Source organism: Procambarus clarkii, chromosome 8, assembly GCF_040958095.1.
Source record: "Procambarus clarkii isolate CNS0578487 chromosome 8, FALCON_Pclarkii_2.0, whole genome shotgun sequence".
NCBI classification, from domain to species: domain Eukaryota; kingdom Metazoa; phylum Arthropoda; class Malacostraca; order Decapoda; family Cambaridae; genus Procambarus; species Procambarus clarkii.
Genome location: NC_091157.1, coordinates 12722284 through 12745987, shown reverse-complemented (window position 1 = coordinate 12745987; position 23704 = coordinate 12722284). Strand labels below are relative to the sequence as shown.

At 37.7% G+C, this 23704-nt stretch overlaps 1 protein-coding gene across 1 annotated transcript in view; it reads left to right on the top strand.

Annotated features, from left to right (window-relative positions):
• The first annotated feature begins 7206 nt into the window (after positions 1-7206).
• LOC123759766 (major facilitator superfamily domain-containing protein 6-like) overlaps positions 7207-23704 on the top strand; it is an 82149-nt gene continuing 65651 nt past the window's right edge. Inside the window, exons 1-2 of the mRNA XM_069317291.1 lie at positions 7207-7284; positions 20942-21119. Of these exons, the coding sequence (XP_069173392.1) occupies positions 21062-21119 (58 nt within the window). The 5' untranslated portion in view covers positions 7207-7284; positions 20942-21061. The remainder of the gene's footprint in view (positions 7285-20941; positions 21120-23704) is intronic.

The following is a 23704-nucleotide window of genomic DNA, read 5'->3' as shown; positions in this document are numbered from 1 at the left end:
ACACTAAACACTGTCTGTGTGTCTAATGTATATATATTCCATCATCACTAATACATTCCTCGCCAACATCACCACTGCCATCCACTGCCTGTCAGCATCAACACTACCATCCTCTCCAACATTTATTTATTTATTTATTTATTTATTTATATACAAGACGGTACATTGGGGTTAAGAGAGTACATAGTAATGATGATTTAATATTCTTGTAAAACTACTAGCACGCATAGCGTTTTGGGCAAGTCATTAATCTAACAGATAATTTTAAGTACTGTAGATAATTTCCAGTAAAATTTACAAAAAATGTTTTCAGGTACATTGTAAGAAAGGTTCGGAACTGTCCTCGTCTCTCTCTTCCTCCGCGCTCTACGCATCAGCGACCCTCAGTTTCTTGATTCTGAAATTGCCCTTATCTACAAATCATTCTCTCGCCTTGGTTACCCTTTGCATTTCATTAACTGTGCCTACTCTCAAGCTAAACGAAATTTCTTTCATCCTAAACCTGCTTCCAACATTAGTAGCACTGTACTATGCCTTCCCTTCATATCTGAACTCAAAACTTTTACCAATACCTTTCGTCCTCTTGACATTAAGCTCGCCTTTCGACAAACTAACACACTTCGTAGCAATCTAGTTCACACTGCTCCTCCTGCTTCTAATGCTGCTGGTGTCTACTCTATTTCCTGTTCGTCTTGTCCTCTCCAATACTTTGGCGAAACTGGCCGTACACTGAATGACAGACTTAAAGAACACAAGAGAAGTGTTAAGTCTGCAGACACTAGCAATGCTCTCTTCTGCCATGTGAGGGATTCTAATCATCCCATTGATTGGTCTTCCTCCAAAATAATCTTTCCTGCCTCTACTCTACACAGACGCCGTCTTGTTGAATCGGCTCTGATACACAATGTACCCAACATGAACTTGAGTTCTGGCTTTGTTGCTGTGACCTCTTCCCTTTCACAGTATATACTCAAATGCTCTAATCTTTCTAACAAACGTGACCTTACATAAGCTTACCCTTTCCATTTACCTTTCTTTCTCTTTTCTCTCTTTTTTTCTGTTCATTGTCTTCTCCTACGTTCCCTTGCTTTCCTCTTCTTATTCCTATTATTTTCTCCTTCTCCTTAGGTGGTTATAATAGGAACTGCCTCGTATGGGCCAATAGGCCCTCCGCAGTTCCTACTACTACACCTTACTTTGCTCCTCTTCTCTCTCGTGCCTATTTATTGCCTGACTTTACTTCCTCATCACAATCGATTTGAGAATGGTCCAGGGCGGACCGAAACGTCATCGTCCCTTCACATTCTAGTGTGTGGTCTGGTCATCATTGTAAGAAATTTTGACACAATAAACAAAGATTAGATTAATATACAATAATAACAATACACTATAATGACACGGATTACTAGGTATATTAGAGTGAAATTTCATGGTTATCAATTGGTTCATTGTAGCACAATTTGAGGATCATTTCAAGGAATAATGCAGTAGAATATATATGCACTCAATATAACAACCATGATATCAGATAATATTAAAGATTACAATGGTAAAGTTATATGGCTTAGGTACAAATATTGGGGTATTGGGTAGCACTCGATACAGTGCAAGTTTAAAGCACAAGGTAGGAAACTATGAAGATGAAATTAGGTACCTTTTGCTTTTATTTATGAATAAGGCAAAAGTTGGACAGCTTTTCAATTTATTAGGGAGTGAGTTCCGTAGACTAGATCCCTTTATTTGCATAGTGTTTACACAGATTAAGTTTGACTCTGGGGATATCAAAAATATATTTATTTTCTGTAAAACTCGCGCCTAGGGGGGTACTTATTTATTATATATAAATAAATATTATAAATATTACATTTATGAGTAAGTATTATACACGTAAATGTATAAATAGGTACATAGAAATAAATATACATGCCGGTATAAAAGTATTACATAAGTAAATGTAAGTATCTAATTATTACTAAGTATGAAGTGTTACATAGTATGTAAGTATAGCAGTGCATAAATATAAGTAAATATTTACATTTTTCTCAGGTTAATGAGAAATTAATTGTGCCTTTATTATTACATTTATGAATAAAGGAATTAACCTTTATAATTTACGATTTGCATGTTCCTAGCATTCGTACCTTCTTGGTTTTATGCTTAGTACCATTAAACCTGTTCTTGAATAATTATGTACTAGCTGAGTTACCGCAGATGCAGTAACACCGGAGGTCATGACCTACCACTTACGGGCTATTCATGCCCGTGCCACCTCTTGTGTGTGGCTTAATCTTTATCAATCAATCAGGTCATGAGTTCTGTTCACCTCCAGCCGCCGCCCGCTCCACAAGCTAAAATCTCGGGTGGAGGGGGAAACAAATAGGCATTTACGTCAAGCCATTACGACTATATAGCACTTGGAAGGGGTCAGGATAAGGATTTGGGATGGGACAGGGGAAAGGAATGGTGCCCTTCCACTTGGACGGTCGGGGATTGAACGCCGACCTGCATGAAGCGAGACCGTCGCTCTACCGTCCAGCCCAAGTTCGAAATAAGGCAAATAGGACACTGGGATTTATTAATCGAAGCATTAGTAACAAGACACCTGGTGTTGTTCTTCAGCTATATCTTGCTCTGGTTAGGCCCCATTTAGATTATGCAGTTCAGTTTTGGTCGCCGTACTATAGAATGGATATAAATTCACTTGAACGTGTCCAGCGTAGGATGACAAAGTCAATTCCCCAAATTAGATACCTGTCATATAAAGAAAGATTAAAAAATCTTAAATTGCATCCACTGGAAAGGCGAAGAGTTAGGGGTGACATGATAGAGGTTTACAAGTGGATGAATGGACATACAAATGGGATATTAATATGGTAGTAACAGTATCAACACAAGACAGAACACGAAACAATGGGTATAAATAGGATAAGTTTAGATTTAGGAAAGACTTAGGTAAATACTGGTTCGGTAACAGGGTTGTTGATATGTGGAACCAATTACCGCGTAACGTGGTGGAGGTGGGGTCCCTCGATTGTTTCAAACGTGGGTTGGACATGTATATGAGTGGGGATGAGGACAGGTTGACTAGTTTAGCAGTTACCAGGGAGGATGTAATTAAACAATTAGAAAAACTAAAACCAAACATATCCCCAGGGCCAGATGAAGTGTTTGCCAGGGTGCTTAAAGAATGCAAAGAGGAGCTTTCCGAGCTACTGTCTACCATATTTAATAAATCAATAGAGTCAGGAAGAGTGCCAGAGTCATGGAGGGTAGCTAATGTGATACCAATTTTTAAGAAAGGAGATAGATCACTTGCGTCAAACTATCGGCCAATTAGCCTAACGTTTATTGTGGGAAAGTTACTTGAATCAATAATTGCAAATACAATTCGTCTCCATCTTGAAAAACATTAATTAATAAATGAGTCGCAACATGGTTTTACAAATGGCCGTTCATGTTTAACAAATTTGCTAACTTTTTATTCCAGCATAGTTGAGGCAGTTGATAGTGGTAAGGATTGTGATGTTGTGTACCTTGACTTTAGCAAAGCTTCTGATACAGTGCCACATGAAAGACTAATTAAAAAAATAGAAGCTCATGGTATTGGGGGTGCTATATAAAGTTGGATTAGGGCATGGCTATTCCAAAGGAAACAGAGAGTTAGTATAAATGGGGGTTAAGTCAGAGTGAGATAATGTTGTTAGTGGAGTACCTCAGGGCTCTGTCCTGGGACCTCTGTTGTTTATAATATATATAAATGATTTAGATTCAGGTTTGAGTAGCGGATTCAATATATAACTTATTTAAGAATATTCTAAACAAAGCACAGGAACGTAGTATACCATACAAATTGAATAGATCGTATACTAATGACCCAAAGTGGATAACAAAGAATTTGAAGAACCTTATAGGTAAAAAGAGAGCTTGGTACAAAAGGATTAAAAATGGGGAGGTCACTTTAGAACAGGAATTCGTACAACTGGTTAGAAATGTTAAAAAAGAGATAAGGAAAGCAAAAAGAAACTATGAAGTTCGCATAGCAGGGCAAGCAAAGACAAATCCTAAAGGGTTTTTTCAGTTATATCGTACTAAGACTAGGGAAAGGATAGGTCCATTAAAAACTGAGACAGGTCAAATAACAGATAGTGATGAAGAGATGAGTAGTATTTTTAATAAATATTTTGTATCTGTATTTACTAAAGAGGAACTTAACAATATGCCTTCAGCCGAACAAGTCTATGTGGGTGGGGACGAGGACAGGTTGACGAGTTTAGCAGTTACCAGGGAGGATGTTCTTAAACAAATAGTAAAACTCAAACCAAACAAATCCCCAGGGCCGGATGAAGTGTTTGCTAGGGTGCTTAAAGAATGCAAAGAGGAGCTTTGTGACCCACTGTCAACCATATTTAATAAATCAATAGAGTCAGGCAGAGTGCCAGAGTTTTGGAAAGTTGCTAATGTGATACCAGTTTTTAAGAAAGGAGATAGATCACTTGAGTCTAACTATCGACCAATTAGCCTAACGTCTATTGTGGGAAAGTTACTCGAATCTATAATAGCAAATAAAATTCGTCTTCATCTTGAAAAACATAAATTAATAATTGAGTCGCAACATGGTTTTATAAATGGCCGTTCATGTTTAACAAATTTGTTATCTTTTTATTCTAGCATTGTTGAGGCAGTTGATAGTGGTAAGGATTGCGATGTTGTATACCTTGACTTTAGCAAAGCTTTTGATACAGTGCCACATGAAAGACTGATTAAAAAAATAGAGTCTCATGGTATTGGGGGTGCTATATTAAGCTGGATTAGGGCATGGCTATACCAAAGGAAACAGAGAGTTAGTATAAATGGAATCAAGTCAGAGTGGGAAAATGTTGTAAGTGGAGTGCCTCAAGGCTCTGTCCTGGGACCTCTGTTGTTTATAATATATATAAATGATTTAGATTCAGGTTTGAGTAGCAACATTTGCAAATTTGCCGATGATACGAAAATCGGTAGGGAAATTAATTCGGAGGAGGACTCACTATCACTTCAAGTTGATCTAGATAGGGTTTTGAAATGGTCAAAGGATTGGCAGATGCAGTTTAATGCTGATAAATGTAAAGTTCTGAGGTTAGGTAATGATGATAGAGTTACAAGATACGAGCTAGATGGTGTTGTGATTGCGAAGTCGGATTGCGAAAGGGATCTGGGAGTTATGATTAGTAAGAATTTAAAACAAAAGGATCAATGCATAAATGTTCGTAATAAGGCAAATCGGACACTTGGATTTATTAATCGCAGCGTTAGTAACAAGACACCTGGTGTGGTTCTCAAGCTATATCTTGCTCTAGTTAGGCCCCATTTAGATTATGCAGTTCAGTTTTGGTCGCCATATTATAGAATGGATATAAATTCACTTGAACGTGTCCAGCGTAGGATGACTAAGTTAATTCCCCAAATTAGAAATCTTTCATATGAAGAAAGATTAACAAAGCTTAAGTTGCATTCACTGGAAAGGCGAAGAGTTAGGGGTGACATGATAGAGGTTTACAAGTGGATGAATGGACATAACCGGGGGGATATAAATAGGGTATTAAAAGTATCAACACAGGACAGAACACGAAACAATGGATATAAATTGGATAAGTTTAGATTTAGGAAAGACTTGGGTAAATACTGGTTCAGTAACAGGGTTGTTGATTTGTGGAACCAATTGCCGCGTAACATTGTGGAGGTGGGGTCCCTCGATTGTTTCAAGCACGGGTTGGACAAGTATATGAGTGGGATTGGGTGGTTATAGAATAGGAGCTGCCTCGTATGGGCCAATAGGCCTTCTGCAGTTACCTTTGTTCTTATGTTCTTATGTTCTTAACATTTGCAAATTTGCCGATGATACGAAAATCGGTAGGGAAATTTAATTCGGAGGAGGACTCACTATCACTTCAAGTTGATCTAGATACGGTTTTGAAATGGTCAAAGGATTGGCAAATGCAGTTTAATGCTGATAAATGTAAAGTTCTGAGGCTAGGTAATGATGATAGAGTTACAAGATACGAGCTAGATGGTGTTGAGATTGCGAAAGGGATCTGGGAGTTATGATTAGTAAGAATTTAAAACAAAAGGATCAATGCATGAATGTTCGTAATAAGGCGAATAGGACACTGGGATTTATTAATCGAAGCATTAGTAACAAGACACCTGGTGTGGTTCTTAAGCTATATCTTGCTCTGGTTAGGCCCCATTTAGATTATGCAGTTCAGTTTTGGTCGCCGTATTATAGAATGGATATAAATTCACTTGAACGTGTCCAACGTAGGATGACTAAGTTAATTCCCAAATTAGAAATCTTTCGTATGAAGAAAGATTAACAAAGCTTAAGTTGCATTCACTGGAAAGGCGAAGAGTTAGGGGTGACATGATAGAGGTTTACAAGTGGATGAATGGACATAACAGGGGGGATATTAATAGGGTATTAAAAATATCAACACAAGACAGAACACGAAACAATGGGTATAAATTGGATAAGTTTAGATTTAGGAAAGACTTGGGTAAATACTGGTTCAGTAACAGGGCTGTTGATTTGTGGAACCAATTGCCGCGTAACGTGGTGGAGGTGGGGTCCCTCGATTGTTTCAAGCGCGGGTTGGACAAGTATATGAGTGGGATTGGGTGGTTATAGATAGGAGCTGCCTCGTATGGGCCAATAGGCCTTCTGCAGTTACCTTTGTTCTTATGTTCTTAATATAGCACCCCCAATACCATGAGCCTCTATCTTTTTAATCAGTCTTTCATGTGGCACTGTATCAAAAGCTTTGCTAAAGTCAAGGTACACAACATCACAATCCTTACCACTATCAACTGCCTCAACTATGCTAGAATAAAAAGATAACATTAATAAAAAGATAACAGGATGAGGATCATCTCACAGGATGATGCTTGATGAGGGGTCGACCCCCATGCCGAGGCAGTTGCCATGACTACAAAAACACTATATTTATGGAGGTTTACTGTATGGTAGTGGGTCACAAACATAGCATGTCAATAGATGGCATAGAAGAAGAACTGTTGATAAAAAAAGAACTCCAGTTATCACGCAACATCAGCCACAGTAGTTCACCCTGCATGTGAGATTTCACAAAAATAGAGTTTTGGCATCCAAGGTCACTTGCGTGTTTTTAGTTCAGTTCTGAACGCTAAGGCAACAGTTTATACGCCATCAGCCTCTGGAGCAACACGTACGCAGAGTGCAGAAATCTCCAGTTTGGAATTACTACACACATGAGCACTTCTAGAGACCTCGTAAGTCCAAGTATAACATCCAGTGCTGCTGTAATTGGTACTAGCCCTTGGGGGCTGGGGGGTCTATAACTACCCGAAGCCTACTACAACTGCGTATGTAAAGAAATATAACATTTCGTTACTATAATGTTAGTGTTTAATGTATAACATGAATAAAACAAGATTTTATTTAAAAAATTACTCATTATATAAAGGAATAAAACGAACATAAGTGTCAGGTGACGCCAAATGAAGTCTGCGATCTAAGTGCCTATTCATTGTGGGGTGAGATTTTACAGAGGACTTCAGTAATGTTTTGAAATCATAAGAACATAAGAACATAAGAACAAAGGTAACTGCAGAAGGCCTATTGGCCCATACGAGGCAGCTCCTATTCTATAACCACCCAATCCCACTCATATACTTGTCCAACCCGTGCTTGAAACAATCGAGGGACCCCACCTCCACAATGTTACGCGGCAATTGGTTCCACAAATCAACAACCCTGTTACTGAACCAGTATTTACCCAAGTCTTTCCTAAATCTAAACTTATCCAATTTATATCCATTGTTTCGTGTTCTGTCCTGTGTTGATACTTTTAATACCCTATTAATATCCCCCCGGTTATGTCCATTCATCCACTTGTAAACCTCTATCATGTCACCCCTAACTCTTCGCCTTTCCAGTGAATGCAACTTAAGCTTTGTTAATCTTTCTTCATATGAAAGATTTCTAATTTGGGGAATTAACTTAGTCATCCTACGCTGGACACGTTCAAGTGAATTTATATCCATTCTATAATATGGCGACCAAAACTGAACTGCATAATCTAAATGGGGCCTAACTAGAGCAAGATATAGCTTGAGAACCACACCAGGTGTCTTGTTACTAACGCTGCGATTAATAAATCCAAGTGTCCGATTTGCCTTATTACGAACATTTATGCATTGATCCTTTTGTTTTAAATTCTTACTAATCATAACTCCCAGATCCCTTTCGCAATCCGACTTCGCAATCACAACACCATCTAGCTCGTATCTTGTAACTCTATCATCATTACCTAACCTCAGAACTTTACATTTATCAGCATTAAACTGCATCTGCCAATCCTTTGACCATTTCAAAACCCTATCTAGATCAACTTGAAGTGATAGTGAGTCCTCCTCCGAATTAATTTCCCTACCGATTTTCGTATCATCGGCAAATTTGCAAATGTTGCTACTCAAACCTGAATCTAAATCATTTATATATATTAAAATAAAATTCCCATTTATATATATGGGAACACTTCTATGGAAGAAATTTGGGAACACTTCTATGGAAGAAATGAAATGTATGCTCGTGATGGGGTGCATCTATCGAGAGCTGGGGTTGTTGCTGTTGCGAACTCGCTAGAAGAAGTGGTTAGAGGTGTTTGTTTGGGTTTAAACTGTTAGTAGATAGAGGTATGGGAATTGATTTGGAGGAAGGAGGTAATAAAAGTATGTGTTTGTGGGAGAAAGGAATTGGCAAAACGATCAGGGAAAGAGAAGGTCCGCAAAATAACAATTCACTTAGGGTATATTACACTAACAGTAGAAGTCTAAGAAATAAAATTAACGAATTAAATGCTCTTGTCTGCACAGAAAAAATAGATATTATTGCACTTACCGAAACGTGGATGAATGTAGAAAATAGAGAACTATTAGCTGAATATCAAATATATGGATTTAAACTATTTCACACAGATAGATATATTAGACGAGGAGGTGGAGTAGCCATATATGTTAGGGATAATTTGAAATGTAGTCTCAAAGAGGGAATCAAAACAGAGCCACACACAGAAACTATTTGGATTGAATTAAACGAAAAAGCTAATAATATTATAATAGGAGTAATATATAGGCCACCAAATTTAGACAGAATGGAAGCAAAGCATCTATGGGATGAAATATCTAGAGCATCTAGATCTAACAGTATTTATGTCATGGGTGACTTTAATTTTAGCGGAATAAACTGGTTGAACAAAACAGGGAATAGTGAAGCAGAAGATTTTCTAGAATTAATTGACGATTGCTTTCTTACGCAACACATTAAGGAACCAACACGGGAAAATAATATTTTAGATTTAGTGTTAACTAACAGGGAAACGCAAATTAATGACATCGAAATAGGGAGTGAGCTAGGGAGCAGTGATCACAAAGAAATCAGATTTAGCATAGAATGGAATAGACCAGTAGGAGAAAATTCTGTTAAAGTGCCAGATTTTCGAAAAGCTGATTTTAATAGCCTAAGAAATTTTTTGGGTCAAATTGATTGGAAAGGCTTGGGTATGGGGTGTGGGCCGGTCTTGGAGCGAGACATGAACCCAGCGATAGGTGACTTAAATGGGGATTTCGATGTGGATTCAATATATAACTTATTTAAGAATATTCTAAACAAAGCACAGGAACGTAGTATACCATACAAATTGAATAGATCGTATACTAATGACCCAAAGTGGATAACAAAGAATTTGAAGAACCTTATAGGTAAAAAGAGAGCTTGGTACAAAAGGATTAAAAATGGGGAGGTCACTTTAGAACAGGAATTCGTACAACTGGTTAGAAATGTTAAAAAAGAGATAAGGAAAGCAAAAAGAAACTATGAAGTTCGCATAGCAGGGCAAGCAAAGACAAATCCTAAAGGGTTTTTTCAGTTATATCGTACTAAGACTAGGGAAAGGATAGGTCCATTAAAAACTGAGACAGGTCAAATAACAGATAGTGATGAAGAGATGAGTAGTATTTTTAATAAATATTTTGTATCTGTATTTACTAAAGAGGAACTTAACAATATGCCTTCAGCCGAACAAGTCTATGTGGGTGGGGACGAGGACAGGTTGACGAGTTTAGCAGTTACCAGGGAGGATGTTCTTAAACAAATAGTAAAACTCAAACCAAACAAATCCCCAGGGCCGGATGAAGTGTTTGCTAGGGTGCTTAAAGAATGCAAAGAGGAGCTTTGTGACCCACTGTCAACCATATTTAATAAATCAATAGAGTCAGGCAGAGTGCCAGAGTTTTGGAAAGTTGCTAATGTGATACCAGTTTTTAAGAAAGGAGATAGATCACTTGCGTCTAACTATCGACCAATTAGCCTAACGTCTATTGTGGGAAAGTTACTCGAATCTATAATAGCAAATAAAATTCGTCTTCATCTTGAAAAACATAAATTAATAATTGAGTCGCAACATGGTTTTATAAATGGCCGTTCATGTTTAACAAATTTGTTATCTTTTTATTCTAGCATTGTTGAGGCAGTTGATAGTGGTAAGGATTGCGATGTTGTATACCTTGACTTTAGCAAAGCTTTTGATACAGTGCCACATGAAAGACTGATTAAAAAAATAGAGTCTCATGGTATTGGGGGTGCTATATTAAGCTGGATTAGGGCATGGCTATACCAAAGGAAACAGAGAGTTAGTATAAATGGAATCAAGTCAGAGTGGGAAAATGTTGTAAGTGGAGTGCCTCAAGGCTCTGTCCTGGGACCTCTGTTGTTTATAATATATATAAATGATTTAGATTCAGGTTCGAGTAGCAACATTTGCAAATTTGCCGATGATACGAAAATCGGTAGGGAAATTAATTCGGAGGAGGACTCACTATCACTTCAAGTTGATCTAGATAGGGTTTTGAAATGGTCAAAGGATTGGCAGATGCAGTTTAATGCTGATAAATGTAAAGTTCTGAGGTTAGGTAATGATGATAGAGTTACAAGATACGAGCTAGATGGTGTTGTGATTGCGAAGTCGGATTGCGAAAGGGATCTGGGAGTTATGATTAGTAAGAATTTAAAACAAAAGGATCAATGCATAAATGTTCGTAATAAGGCAAATCGGACACTTGGATTTATTAATCGCAGCGTTAGTAACAAGACACCTGGTGTGGTTCTCAAGCTATATCTTGCTCTAGTTAGGCCCCATTTAGATTATGCAGTTCAGTTTTGGTCGCCATATTATAGAATGGATATAAATTCACTTGAACGTGTCCAGCGTAGGATGACTAAGTTAATTCCCCAAATTAGAAATCTTTCATATGAAGAAAGATTAACAAAGCTTAAGTTGCATTCACTGGAAAGGCGAAGAGTTAGGGGTGACATGATAGAGGTTTACAAGTGGATGAATGGACATAACCGGGGGGATATTAATAGGGTATTAAAAGTATCAACACAGGACAGAACACGAAACAATGGATATAAATTGGATAAGTTTAGATTTAGGAAAGACTTGGGTAAATACTGGTTCAGTAACAGGGTTGTTGATTTGTGGAACCAATTGCCGCGTAACATTGTGGAGGTGGGGTCCCTCGATTGTTTCAAGCACGGGTTGGACAAGTATATGAGTGGGATTGGGTGGTTATAGAATAGGAGCTGCCTCGTATGGGCCAATAGGCCTTCTGCAGTTACCTTTGTTCTTATGTTCTTATGTTCTTATGTTCTTATTATAAACAACAGAGGTCCCAGGACAGAGCCTTGAGGCACTCCACTTACAACATTTTCCCACTCTGACTTGATTCCATTTATACTAACTCTCTGTTTCCTTTGGTATAGCCATGCCCTAATCCAGCTTAATATAGCACCCCCAATACCATGAGACTCTATTTTTTTAATCAGTCTTTCATGTGGCACTGTATCAAAAGCTTTGCTAAAGTCAAGGTATACAACATCGCAATCCTTACCACTATCAACTGCCTCAACAATGCTAGAATAAAAAGATAACAAATTTGTTAAACATGAACGGCCATTTATAAAACCATGTTGCGACTCAATTATTAATTTATGTTTTTCAAGATGAAGACGAATTTTATTTGCTATTATAGATTCGAGTAACTTTCCCACAATAGACGTTAGGCTAATTGGTCGATAGTTAGACGCAAGTGATCTATCTCCTTTCTTAAAAACTGGTATCACATTAGCAACTTTCCAAAACTCTGGCACTCTGCCTGACTCTATTGATTTATTAAATATGGTTGACAGTGGGTCACAAAGCTCCTCTTTGCATTCTTTAAGCACCCTAGCAAACACTTCATCCGGTCCTGGGGATTTGTTTGGTTTGAGTTTTACTATTTGTTTAAGAACATCCTCCCTGGTAACTGCTAAACTCGTCAACCTGTCCTCGTCCCCACCCACATAGACTTGTTCGGCTGAAGGCATATTGTTAAGTTCCTCTTTAGTAAATACAGATACAAAATATTTATTAAAAATACTACTCATCTCTTCATCACTATCTGTTATTTGACCTGTCTCAGTTTTTAATGGACCTATCCTTTCCCTAGTCTTAGTACGATATAACTGAAAAAACCCTTTAGGATTTGTCTTTGCTTGCCCTGCTATGCGAACTTCATAGTTTCTTTTTGCTTTCCTTATCTCTTTTTTAACATTTCTAACCAGTTGTACGAATTCCTGTTCTAAAGTGACCTCCCCATTTTTAATCCTTTTGTACCAAGCTCTCTTTTTACCTATAAGGTTCTTCAAATTCTTTGTTATCAACGGTTTCGTCGGATAGGAGTTCCATGAATTTTTTTTAATTCATTTTGTTGGGGACAGGCAGCTTGTGTTTATATACGTTATATACTTATGTGTATGTACGTTATATACGTGTGTGTATATACGTTAGGCTTATATCGAGGTCCCTTCCATGGTGGAACTACTGACCCTCCCCAGGATGCAACCCCTCAACAAGCTAACTCCCGGGTACCTAGTTTTTAATTAATGTTAAGTGAACAGAGGCATTAGGTGATAGAAAACGCGCCTGACTATTTATGTCCCGCCCAGGATTCCAGATTGTGAATCGAGAACGAACCCAGTTGTACTACAGAGATCCGTATGTAAATGTAACACAGACAAGGGACAACAGCTTCAGGCTCAACAAGCCACAGTGTAGGGTAGAAAACATGCTTTTACGCCCATAGAAGATGGGCGGGGCTCCCCCCAGCTATCCCACAGTTCCTGACCAACTCGTGGAGCATCTGGTACAACAGACTCCCCCGATACTTCCGCCACCTTCCTCATCAAGTAGATGACGTAAATGAGGAACACAGCCGGCTACACCCACTGTTACACTGTGGTAGACACACCACCCACCTCTACACTGTCTAACACGTCACCACCGCACGCTGTTGCTTCTTGCCTCCCTGAGGGGTGAGAAGCCTGCAGCATTGTACAGTGTGGCATTCGACGCTGTTGCAAACGCCGCGGTAGGGAATATGGCTCAGCCTTCACTCACCTGGATGGATGACCGGTCACAAAATTGGACTTTGTGAAAATACTGCACGGTGTTCCGGGCTCCCTGGCAATGAATACTTCAGGGTACAGCCTCCATTCCTTCCGCATTAGGGGGGCCGCCCAACTAGACAGAGACAAGCAGGAGAAGAGAGGCCATGAGGGCAGGTCGATGGAAGTCATTCCGATCCTACTTTCGACCGGATAACATCACCCCTCTTTAGGAGGAATCAGCCGCTATATGTCGATCCTTTACGGCCCTCTTGGGTGCTTAATCTTCATCAATCAATGTGTTGACCCTGGCCTGCCCTAGAGTTGCCGACACCCAGATGGGGTTCCCGGTGGCGGAGGCTCTGCAAGACGGGTTCCTTCCTCACCCTGCGCTGGTTTTAGTTTATTTTCCTGACTTTGTTAAAGGCTAAATCCCATGATCATTCAGGTCTCTAGCCACTGTTATTGGTCATATAGTCATCACTTTCCACCTACTTTATCCGTCGAACTCCCCAAACGGCATTCAGCCATGGGCCATGGGCACAATCAGAGAACACTGTATGAACATCAGAGGTCTACAGTTGTTCAACGTCCTACCAGCGAGCATCAGAAATATTACAGGAACAACCGTGGACATCTTCAAGAGGAAACTAGATTGTTTCCTTCAAGGAGTGCCGGACTAACCGGGCTGTGGTGGGTATGGGGGCCTGCGGGCCGCTCCAAGCAACAGCCTGGTGGACCAAACTCTCACAAGTCAAGTCTGGCCCCGGGCCGGGCTTGGGGAGTAGAAGAACTCCCAGAACCCCATCAACCAGGTATCAACCAGCCACTGGAATTGATTGTTCGCAGCGGCGCGACTTACCGATCATGGATTCTGTATTTAACCTCATCTGTAATATAAATTTCCTACTACACTATCTCCTTGTTGGGGACTTTCTCATGCCATTAACCCCATACATCTTTGTGTGTTCCGCTGTTAAGTGTCTTTATCCCCATCTACCGTGTACTTTGTCTTTTCTTACTTGGCGAACTGATGAGTTAGCAAAGACTTTTGCTCGTAAAGAGGGAATTGATTACCAACTTGGACTGCCTTTGAGCAGCCTGAGGGCAGCAATATCCCAGGAACATCAACTAAATTTCGGAGACTTGAGGCAAAGTGCAATTCACACCAGTAACTCCGTCTATCATCATTCTATTATGCATGAAGAACCGCACGTCTATGGGTCATCCAATAATGTTAGCAGACTTGTAGATGTTACCACTGTTAGGCTTAGGCTCGGCTACAAGTACCTCAGGGAGTTTGTAATATCTGCTGATGTAGATTTGACTAAATGTAAACTGTCAGCAGAACTATTCGCACACTTTGCGTTATTATATAATGGAATGTGAAAAAATTGCGGAATTTAGAGATAACACCATCAATAGTGTCCAAGAAATGTGTAAGTACTTCATTCATAATAATGTGCTGCCCGAAATCTTAGCGAAGTATCCAAAATTTGCTTACTATAGGTAATGCATGACTGTAAAGCTGCCGCCTAGTTGGGTGGGTGTGCAGTAAGACTAGTAACTGTGTGACTCACTATAGATGTAAAGTGCTTTGTATAGTGACTGTTGTGAGCCTCTTGTAATGTCACTTGTGACACCTCTTTGTGTCACTTGTGACACAAAGATTATTGATGTGTGTATTTGTGTGGGTGATTAGATATGTATGTATATATATATGTATATATATATATATATATATATATATATATATATATATATATATATATATATATATATATATATATATATATATATATGTACATGTACTCACCTAGTTGTGACTGTATGTCACAACTAGGTGAGTACGTATGTACATGTACACACGTATGTATGTATGAGTGTGTGTACATGTGTATACAACATTAATAATTTTGTAACTAGCGTCAAAAATTGTTATTTGCTTAGCTAAACGAACTAAAGGGTTCAGTTCCTGAACCGATTATGTGCCTATGTAATCCTTTACACCACCGCCCACGGGATGGGTATGGGGTGCATAATAAAGAAAGAAAATTGAAAATTACTTGGCATGCAACACGACATGGTAATTATTCCCGTATCAGTTAAGTTTCAACTGCTACATAGCCTTGCAAAATCCATTCTCCACGTACACACTAATTTACACGTAAAGAATTAACTTGTGCATGCAACATATTTGTCATCGCTAACTCGACAATGAAAATGTTGTACCTTCCCACTTTTATTCCGACGCAGAAATTGGGCACACTGTTTCCGTTATTTTAGTTAAAAAAATGATCAGCACTCTGACGGTACAATTTTAAATACTTTACGGTACAATTTGTCTTCGAGAGGTGGCAGCACTGAATAGCTATTTCTGTGGCCACCGCCTGGGGCCACATCTCGTGTAGGGTGCAATAGTCAGGTACCGCATGTGGAAACCTTCTCCCCCATTTCCACCCTGCTGCTGGCACTCTTAATCCTCACACAAATAACTTGCTCCCAATTACAGGTCACCTGTACTGCACCACGTGGCACAAGTGGTCACCTAAACCACTTATTCAACTTTGGTTTTCTCCATCTCGGTGACCCTAATTTAAGTTATGTTCATAATTTAAGGAACGGTAATTTGTATCCCTTGAGCTGGTTGAGGGGACATTAACGTGGGTCGGGTCGTACGACGTGTAGTCCGTGGGGTCGTACAGACGGACGTGGACAGCCAGGTGTATGGGGGCTCCAAGGTAAACAAACGGTTGTGGTGTTGGTGGGGTCTAGAACCTGTATCGGCACGAAGCCTATGGCGTCACACTTTAGGCCCATTCTTTTATTTTCTTTTCTCTTCTTATTATTCTTTCCTTTCATTTTTCTTCTTATTTGTTTATTTTTATTTCCCTTTTCTTTCTTCTTTTTTCTTTTCTTTCATTTTTCTTTTTAATTTTCCATACTAACGGGACTAATAAAGGGCCCCAGTTTATGGAACTTACTCCCTATTGAATTGAAAAGCTGTCCAACTTTTACATCATTCAAAATCAATACTAAAAAGTACCTAATTTCATCTTCATAGTTTTTCACTTTTTGCCTTAAAATTGCACTGTATCTATTGCTACCCAATCTCCCAACCTTTATGTTCCCAATTTGAACATCTTTACCATTGAGATCATTGCTGTCTTCTTATATGTGCTGCCATTCTGCTGTATGGTGTTTATTAATCTTTTTTATCTGTATCTATTGCTACCCAGTCTCCCAATCTTTATGTACCCAATCTGAACATCTTTACCATTGTGATCATTGCTGTCTTATATGTGCTGTCAATCTGCAGTATGGTGTCTATTAATCTTGTTTAAATTACTAATCAAGCTGTCAATGTAATCAATCAGAGCTTTAATATAACAATGTGCTTTAATATACTTACTAAGCTCTCTCATCTCATTTTTCTCTTGCAATGTATCTTTATCATTTATCAATTCTGACAGAAATTACCTACTTAAAATTATCTGTTAGATTAAGGACTAGTGGCTTTACAAGAGTGTAAATACTGTACTATCCAATGTATTCTCACAAACCCAATGTACCTTCTTGTATATATATAAATAAAATAAAATAAAAATAAAATAAAATACTGTTCTATAATTGCTGTCTTTGTTTATATACAAAAAGGCACAATGGGTCATGAAAGGACCTAGGTTGGCGATTAAGTGGCACATTCTTGTTAAGCCATTAACAACATAGTTTTGGACAGGAATTAAAGTTATACATATCAGGTAAATGCAGTATATTCTTTATTTAGCAACATTTTATCCTACTTCAGTTAGGTTAGGTTGGATTTGGTTGAGCTAGACTACATTGGGCTAGACTATATTAGGCTGGGATGGGTTGGGTTAATAATAATATTTTATTTGCAAGAAGGTACAATGGGTTGTTGAGATTACATTAGAGTTTTTACATTCTTGCAAAGCCACTAACACACATAGCGTTTCGAGCAAGTCCTTAATCTAACATATCAGGTAAGGTGAAAAAGTACAGTGTAGCAAGGTTTTATATCAACAATATAAACTGACAGGTGATTATACTGGTACTGTAAAGATGAAGTACTTAATTAGTCTGAAGTACTGTACTATACTGTACTAATATTGGGGAAGTGGATAGTACAAAATACAGTATGAGTTTGAAGCACAAGGTAGGAAACTATGAGGATGTAATTAAGTACTTTTTGGTTTAACTTTTGAACAAGGCACAGGTTGGAACATTTTGTAATTCATCAGGGAGTGAGTTCCAATGACTGGGCCCTTTGGGTCCGTCTAATTACCACAAGCTACACAAGCTTCACTAAGCTTCCTGGCAATACGTTAGTAATGAATAAATATGATGGGTTAGGTTGACCTAACCTAATCTAATCTAATCTAATCTAACCTACGCTTGGATCGTCGACTTGATTTGGCGTCACCAGCTCTTTATTTTCGTCTAATTTCTTTATAAAAAGATACTTTTTCAGATTAAAATTATGTTTTTTTGTGTTGTACATTCAGAACCAACATTATAATGAGTAAATATATCATATTTATTCATTACTAACGTATTGCCAGGAAGCTTAGTGAAGCTTGTGTAGCTTGTGGTAGCTTGCGGTAATTAGACGGACCCGGCCTTTTTATGTGCATGGAGTGTTTGCACAGATTTAGTCTGACTCTGGGATTTCAAAGAGATATTTATTCCTGGTGTGGTACTTATGGGTTCTATTACACCTATCAAGGAAAAGTTTCAGATCAAGATTAGTAATTAAGAACACTGTTTTGTACATGTTGATAGCAAATGAGAATATGTTGAGTGAGTGTATGATTAGCATGTTAAGGGACTTAAACAGAGGGGCTGTGTGTTGTCTGATGACAAAGTTTGTTATAGTTCTGATAGCAGATTTTTGCTGAATGATGATAGACTTGAGGTAATTTTTTATTTATTTATTTATTTATTTATTTATTTATATACAAGAAGGTACACTTGGTTTATGGTAGTACATAGCATCGATATTTTTACATTTTTGTAAAGCCACTAGCACACATAACATTTCGGGCAGTCCTTAATCTAATAGATAATTTTAGGTAGGAAATTTCTAGCACAATAGAAAAAAATGTTTACAGGTACATTGTAAGAAAATTTGATAAAGATTAGTAGGTACAATAAAGTAAAATTTTAGGGTTATCAACAGGTACATTGTAGCATAATTTGAGGATTATTTATAGGTATAATGCAGTAAAATATGCATTCAGTATAACAACCATGATATAAGGTGAAGCGGTGAAGCAATGATTTTTGGTAAAGTTGTATGGCTTATATATTTATATATATATATATATATATATATATATATATATATATATATATATATATATATATATATATATTTATATATATATATATATATATATATATATATATATATATATATATATATATATATATATATATATATTTATTTATATACAGTATTTATATATTTATTTATATATTTATATTTGGGGATTGGGTAGCACTAGATACAATGCAAGTTTAAAGGTAGGAAACTATGAAGATGAAATTAGGTATTTTTTGGTTTAATTTTTTAATAAGGAAAAAGTTGGATTTGCAGTGGTTGAACCTCATGCACAGATACCGTATGTAAAAGGGATAGATTAGTGCATAGTATAATCAGAGGAGAACAGAATAGGGAACATAATATTTGTTTTTAGAAAGTATACCAACCATTTTTGAGGCTTTCATGGTTATGTGTTGTATGTGGGTGCTGAAGTTGAGTCTTCATCAATCTGCTGTATGGTAATACAGTACTGTATTGTTATGATCTTGTGATGTGTATTGTTATGATCTTGTGATGTGCATTGTTATGCCCTATATGTAAAGTCTTGTATTTTGCAATGTTCTCATCTATGTTACTGATGTATATGACAAAATGGGTTGGCCCCAAGATGTAACTTTGCAGTACTTCACTTAACACATTTTTCCTGTCAGTTTCATTTCCATTTAAGGTGACCCTTTGCTTCCCTTGTTTTAGCCATTGTTTTATCCATTCTAGAGTTCTACAATTTATTCCACATGCTTGTAATTTCCTCGCCAGTCTTTTATGTGGTAAACTTATCAGAAACTTTAAAGAAGTACAGTATATGTATACCGTATGTGCTTTCCAACTTCAAATTGCTTTTAATTATATGGATAGTAACATACTAAAGAAACTTAATTAATTAATTTATTTATTTATTTATTTAAATACAAGATAGTGATAGTGTAATACAGGTAGTGTACATTGGGTTCCTGAGAGTACAGAGACTTGAGGTTTACATTCTTGTAAAGCCACTAGCACGCATAGCGTTTCGGGTAGATCCTTAATCTAACATATAATTTTAAGAAGGTAATTTCTAGCAAAATTAAAAAAAAATTACAGATACATTGCAAGAAAGTACAAAAATACATTATAAGAAAGTACAAAAAAGAACATTGTATAAGAAATTTGACAGAAAAAAAGTAGGTTCATGAGTTTTGTGAGACAAAAATTGGAATATGCAGCACTTGTATGGTGGCCATATCTCAAAAAGCACACCAGTAAACTGGATAAGGTGCAAAGGCATACTACAAAATGGCTTCCAAAACTAAAAAGCAAGAGTTATGAAAAGAGGCTAGATGCGTTAAATATACCATAGGTAGAAGAGAGAAGAAAAAGTGGCGATAAGATCATCACTTACAAAATAGCAAAGGGATTTGATTAAATTGACAAAGAGGAATTCCTGAACCCAGCAACCTCAGGGACAAGAGACCATAGAAACAAGAGGCTATTCAAGCTAAAGAAACAGCGATGCCAACAAAATATTGGAAAGCTTTCTTTTGCAAACAGAGTGGTAGACGGTTGGAACAAGTTAAGTGAGAAGGTGGTGGAGGCCAACACTGTCAGTAGTATCAAAGGGTTGTATGACAGAGCACTGGTAAGATGGGGCACCACAAGCGTAGCTCTCATCCTGTAACTACATTTGGATAATAACACGTACAGTTTCCTAGGATCCCATGGTGCTCATTTCTTCAATGTTGGTTGCATTCATGTCCTTTTAAATATAGCATTATGCTATTTGCTCTTGTTGTTCTCTCTTTCTGAAAAGTTGATGATATTCTCATCTCTTTGACTCTACTCGGATAAGTGGCAAGTTTAATATTGTTCTGTATCACCTTTTGCTTTCAAAGAGAAAAGAATGCTGTCATGTTTGAAAGTTTCAAATTATAGGTGCAGTATATCAAATAAATTAATCTGTATTTAATTTTGATGACATTAGATAGTTGCACCATCGAATTGCTTAATAATGGCTGTACATACTAGTAGTTTGTGTGTTATGCATATAATACAGATTTATAGCTTTTCAGACAGGTACAGAAATTGTTGCAGTATCTTGATTAGTAATTTTTACTTGACAGAGACAACAACAAGATCCATAGTGTTGTTTAGAAAGTTATTGTTGGACACCTAGACAATCAGGGCTTATCAGTTAAAGAAGAACAGTGTTGTGTTAGAAGCAGCGAGACACGCCAGCAAACATGAAGATCAACAAAGCCTTCATACCTCTGAAGGCCCATTACTTCTGTTTTTTTGGATGTGAGTATTAATATCTTACACTAGTCTGTCCTGATCTACGTTTATTTCTGAAGATCTTGTTTCAATAGACCAAAGTATAAACTGGTACAGTATTTGATCATCTAATCCACTTTACAGGATTGTGTTAAAGTTTTTCCCCAGCACATGAAAGTGGGGATTTTTTTTATAATGAATAAATTATGAATTGGTATTTTTATTTAAATGACTAAGACACACTATTACAGGTTCAGTGAATGTTTTTTTGTTACTTTATTTTAGTTACTTCTCATGTTTGGTATATTGCACACTTTCCTGTTTCTGGTTGTGTCCAGGTTTATTGAGTGGGGTATTTAATTTTTTAGTTTAAATGTTCAGAGATGGGTTCCCATGCTTTGGGTTCCTCTTCATCTTTATCTAATGCTGTATCTACTTTTGAAGCCTTTTGAAAGCTTTTTGTTTTGCTCTTTCAGATTTGTTGCAGTAACAAATTTCTATACTGTACTTCAAACTTTCAGGGGTGCTGGCTTATATCACCTCCAGGAGTACACTTGGTTACTTTCTTTACTGCTTTGACTTACTTAGGGGCTGGGATGCTTGGGTGTTCTGGTTCGAGTCTCAGGGACTTTGTTGGGCTTGGTCTTAACATCCATGCCTGGTACCCAGGGTTTCTTCCTAGCCATCTAAGCATCTCCTTTGGACTGTCATTTGCAATTTGTTGAACAAAGGAGTCATTGCTGTTACTTAATCCCTCTGGTTCTGAAGAAGGCCTTGCTGGTCCTTGGTTAATCATCAATCTTTCCATTCTCAATATTGTACTTGCATTCTTTGTCTAATATTCTTGATGACCAGCATTTTCCAGGCTTAGCAGTTGGGCTTGAGGCAGCCTTAGTTTGTTTTCCTGGATTTGCAGGATGCTTACTCAACCCGTCCTCTTAAAAATAACGTCACTTTTGGCTCGTATGCGCGATATGGCTAAATTTGGACGTAATTTTAAATGAAATCGACTCGCAAAAGTGACGTTCTGATCCGTTTTCTATTTGAGTCGGCCAACGTACGCGCAGAGGTTATAAGAGGACACTTTAAATTAACATTTTTCATAACGTTTTGAAACTTTATGAGAATTTCCTGCCCACCTAACCTATCAGAGGACCCTTAACTTACTGTTGTTGAAAAAAAAATCCCAAATTTATTTTCATATTTTTTTCATTTTCAAATTACGTCCAAATTCGGCCATACGGGCAAACGGCCAAAAGCGACGTTCTTTTTAAGAGGACAGATTGGCTTACTGACATGTTTTGATATACCAACAGTTCACGGATTGGCTGGGGTTCAAAGTAGACTAGCTCTTACATTTGGGTTAAATTTGGTGCCCAGACTTTTCACCAGACATTCTCAAGTGGTGCTTCACCATCTCTGGATTCTCAGTGTCTTGATTCAGGTGTACCTCAAAGAATGGTGGGTTTGGGATCATTATCAGATTTGCCTGTTTGCCAGGGATTTGGTACTTTCCAAGTTTATGCAATTCTTATTACCTGTCAATTGGCAAAACTCCTATTTGACTCTTTTTGCAGTTATTGATGAGGTTCAGGTTTATCGCCTCTCCCAGACAATCAGAAACCAGACTTATCTTGATGGTTTGAGTCTATCTACCGATCTTTACTTCCAGAGTCATTGAGCCGTTTGTACAGTACTATTTTTTCCTGTGTCAATCTTGGCCTGCTGTGAATTTCTGTTTTTGTTGTGGCTTTCTCCTGACTTTGTTTGCCTGCCTTGACCTCCATCTTTTCCTCTGTCCACAATGCATCAGTCTCCAGGATTCCCTTGCAGTTAGCTCTTCATACACCTCCAGCTGGGCTGTGGAACCTGCCTTAGTTCTGCTTTTGTCTGCTTTCTTCTCTGCATTATCCATGGTTCCTGGAGGCTACTCCATCACTTTGTAGTTTGTTGCCTCCTGCAGGCCCCTTGCTAAATGTAGTTTTCCTTTAACTTCTGCAGGGGGTTGACTGGGTGAGTATGGTAGCTGCTCTAATTTTCCTACAGCCATAGAGCTGGTCTTGCATTTGCTGTGAATATGTTCTTAAAAGCATCATCGTTTATATTTTTGATATACTGTTTGTATGTTCACCAGTTTGCTAGGTACTATGAACATATCCTGTTTATTGCCTCTCATATTAGTATTGAAATAATATCAACAGTAATACAAAATCTTTTTCTTTCCAACTAATGTGGTTGTCTTCAACCTCCTGGGAAAAATCAGGCAAGGCAATAATGATGGAATCAAGGAACTTATGTGGGTCAGATTTGTCTTGGGAGACGAGTTTGTTGCCAGTGCAAAAAGTTTAGTTAGTTTTCAAATTGAGTAAGCAATTCCTCCCGTTTTCTTGTTTCGCTAGATTTCAGATGTGAGATTTTGTTCTGAATGTCTTGTTTTGCCTTAATTGTTTGAGATATTATTTGGTCACTTTGATGCTTCATTTTCTATGCAGTTGTCTGTAATACTTCATTGACTTTTTTTATGCTTTCCTAAATAAAGTGAGGGTGGTGATAATAGTTCCTCTGTGGACTGTGGACTACCCACTGTGGACTATACAGTGTTCCAGGCATTC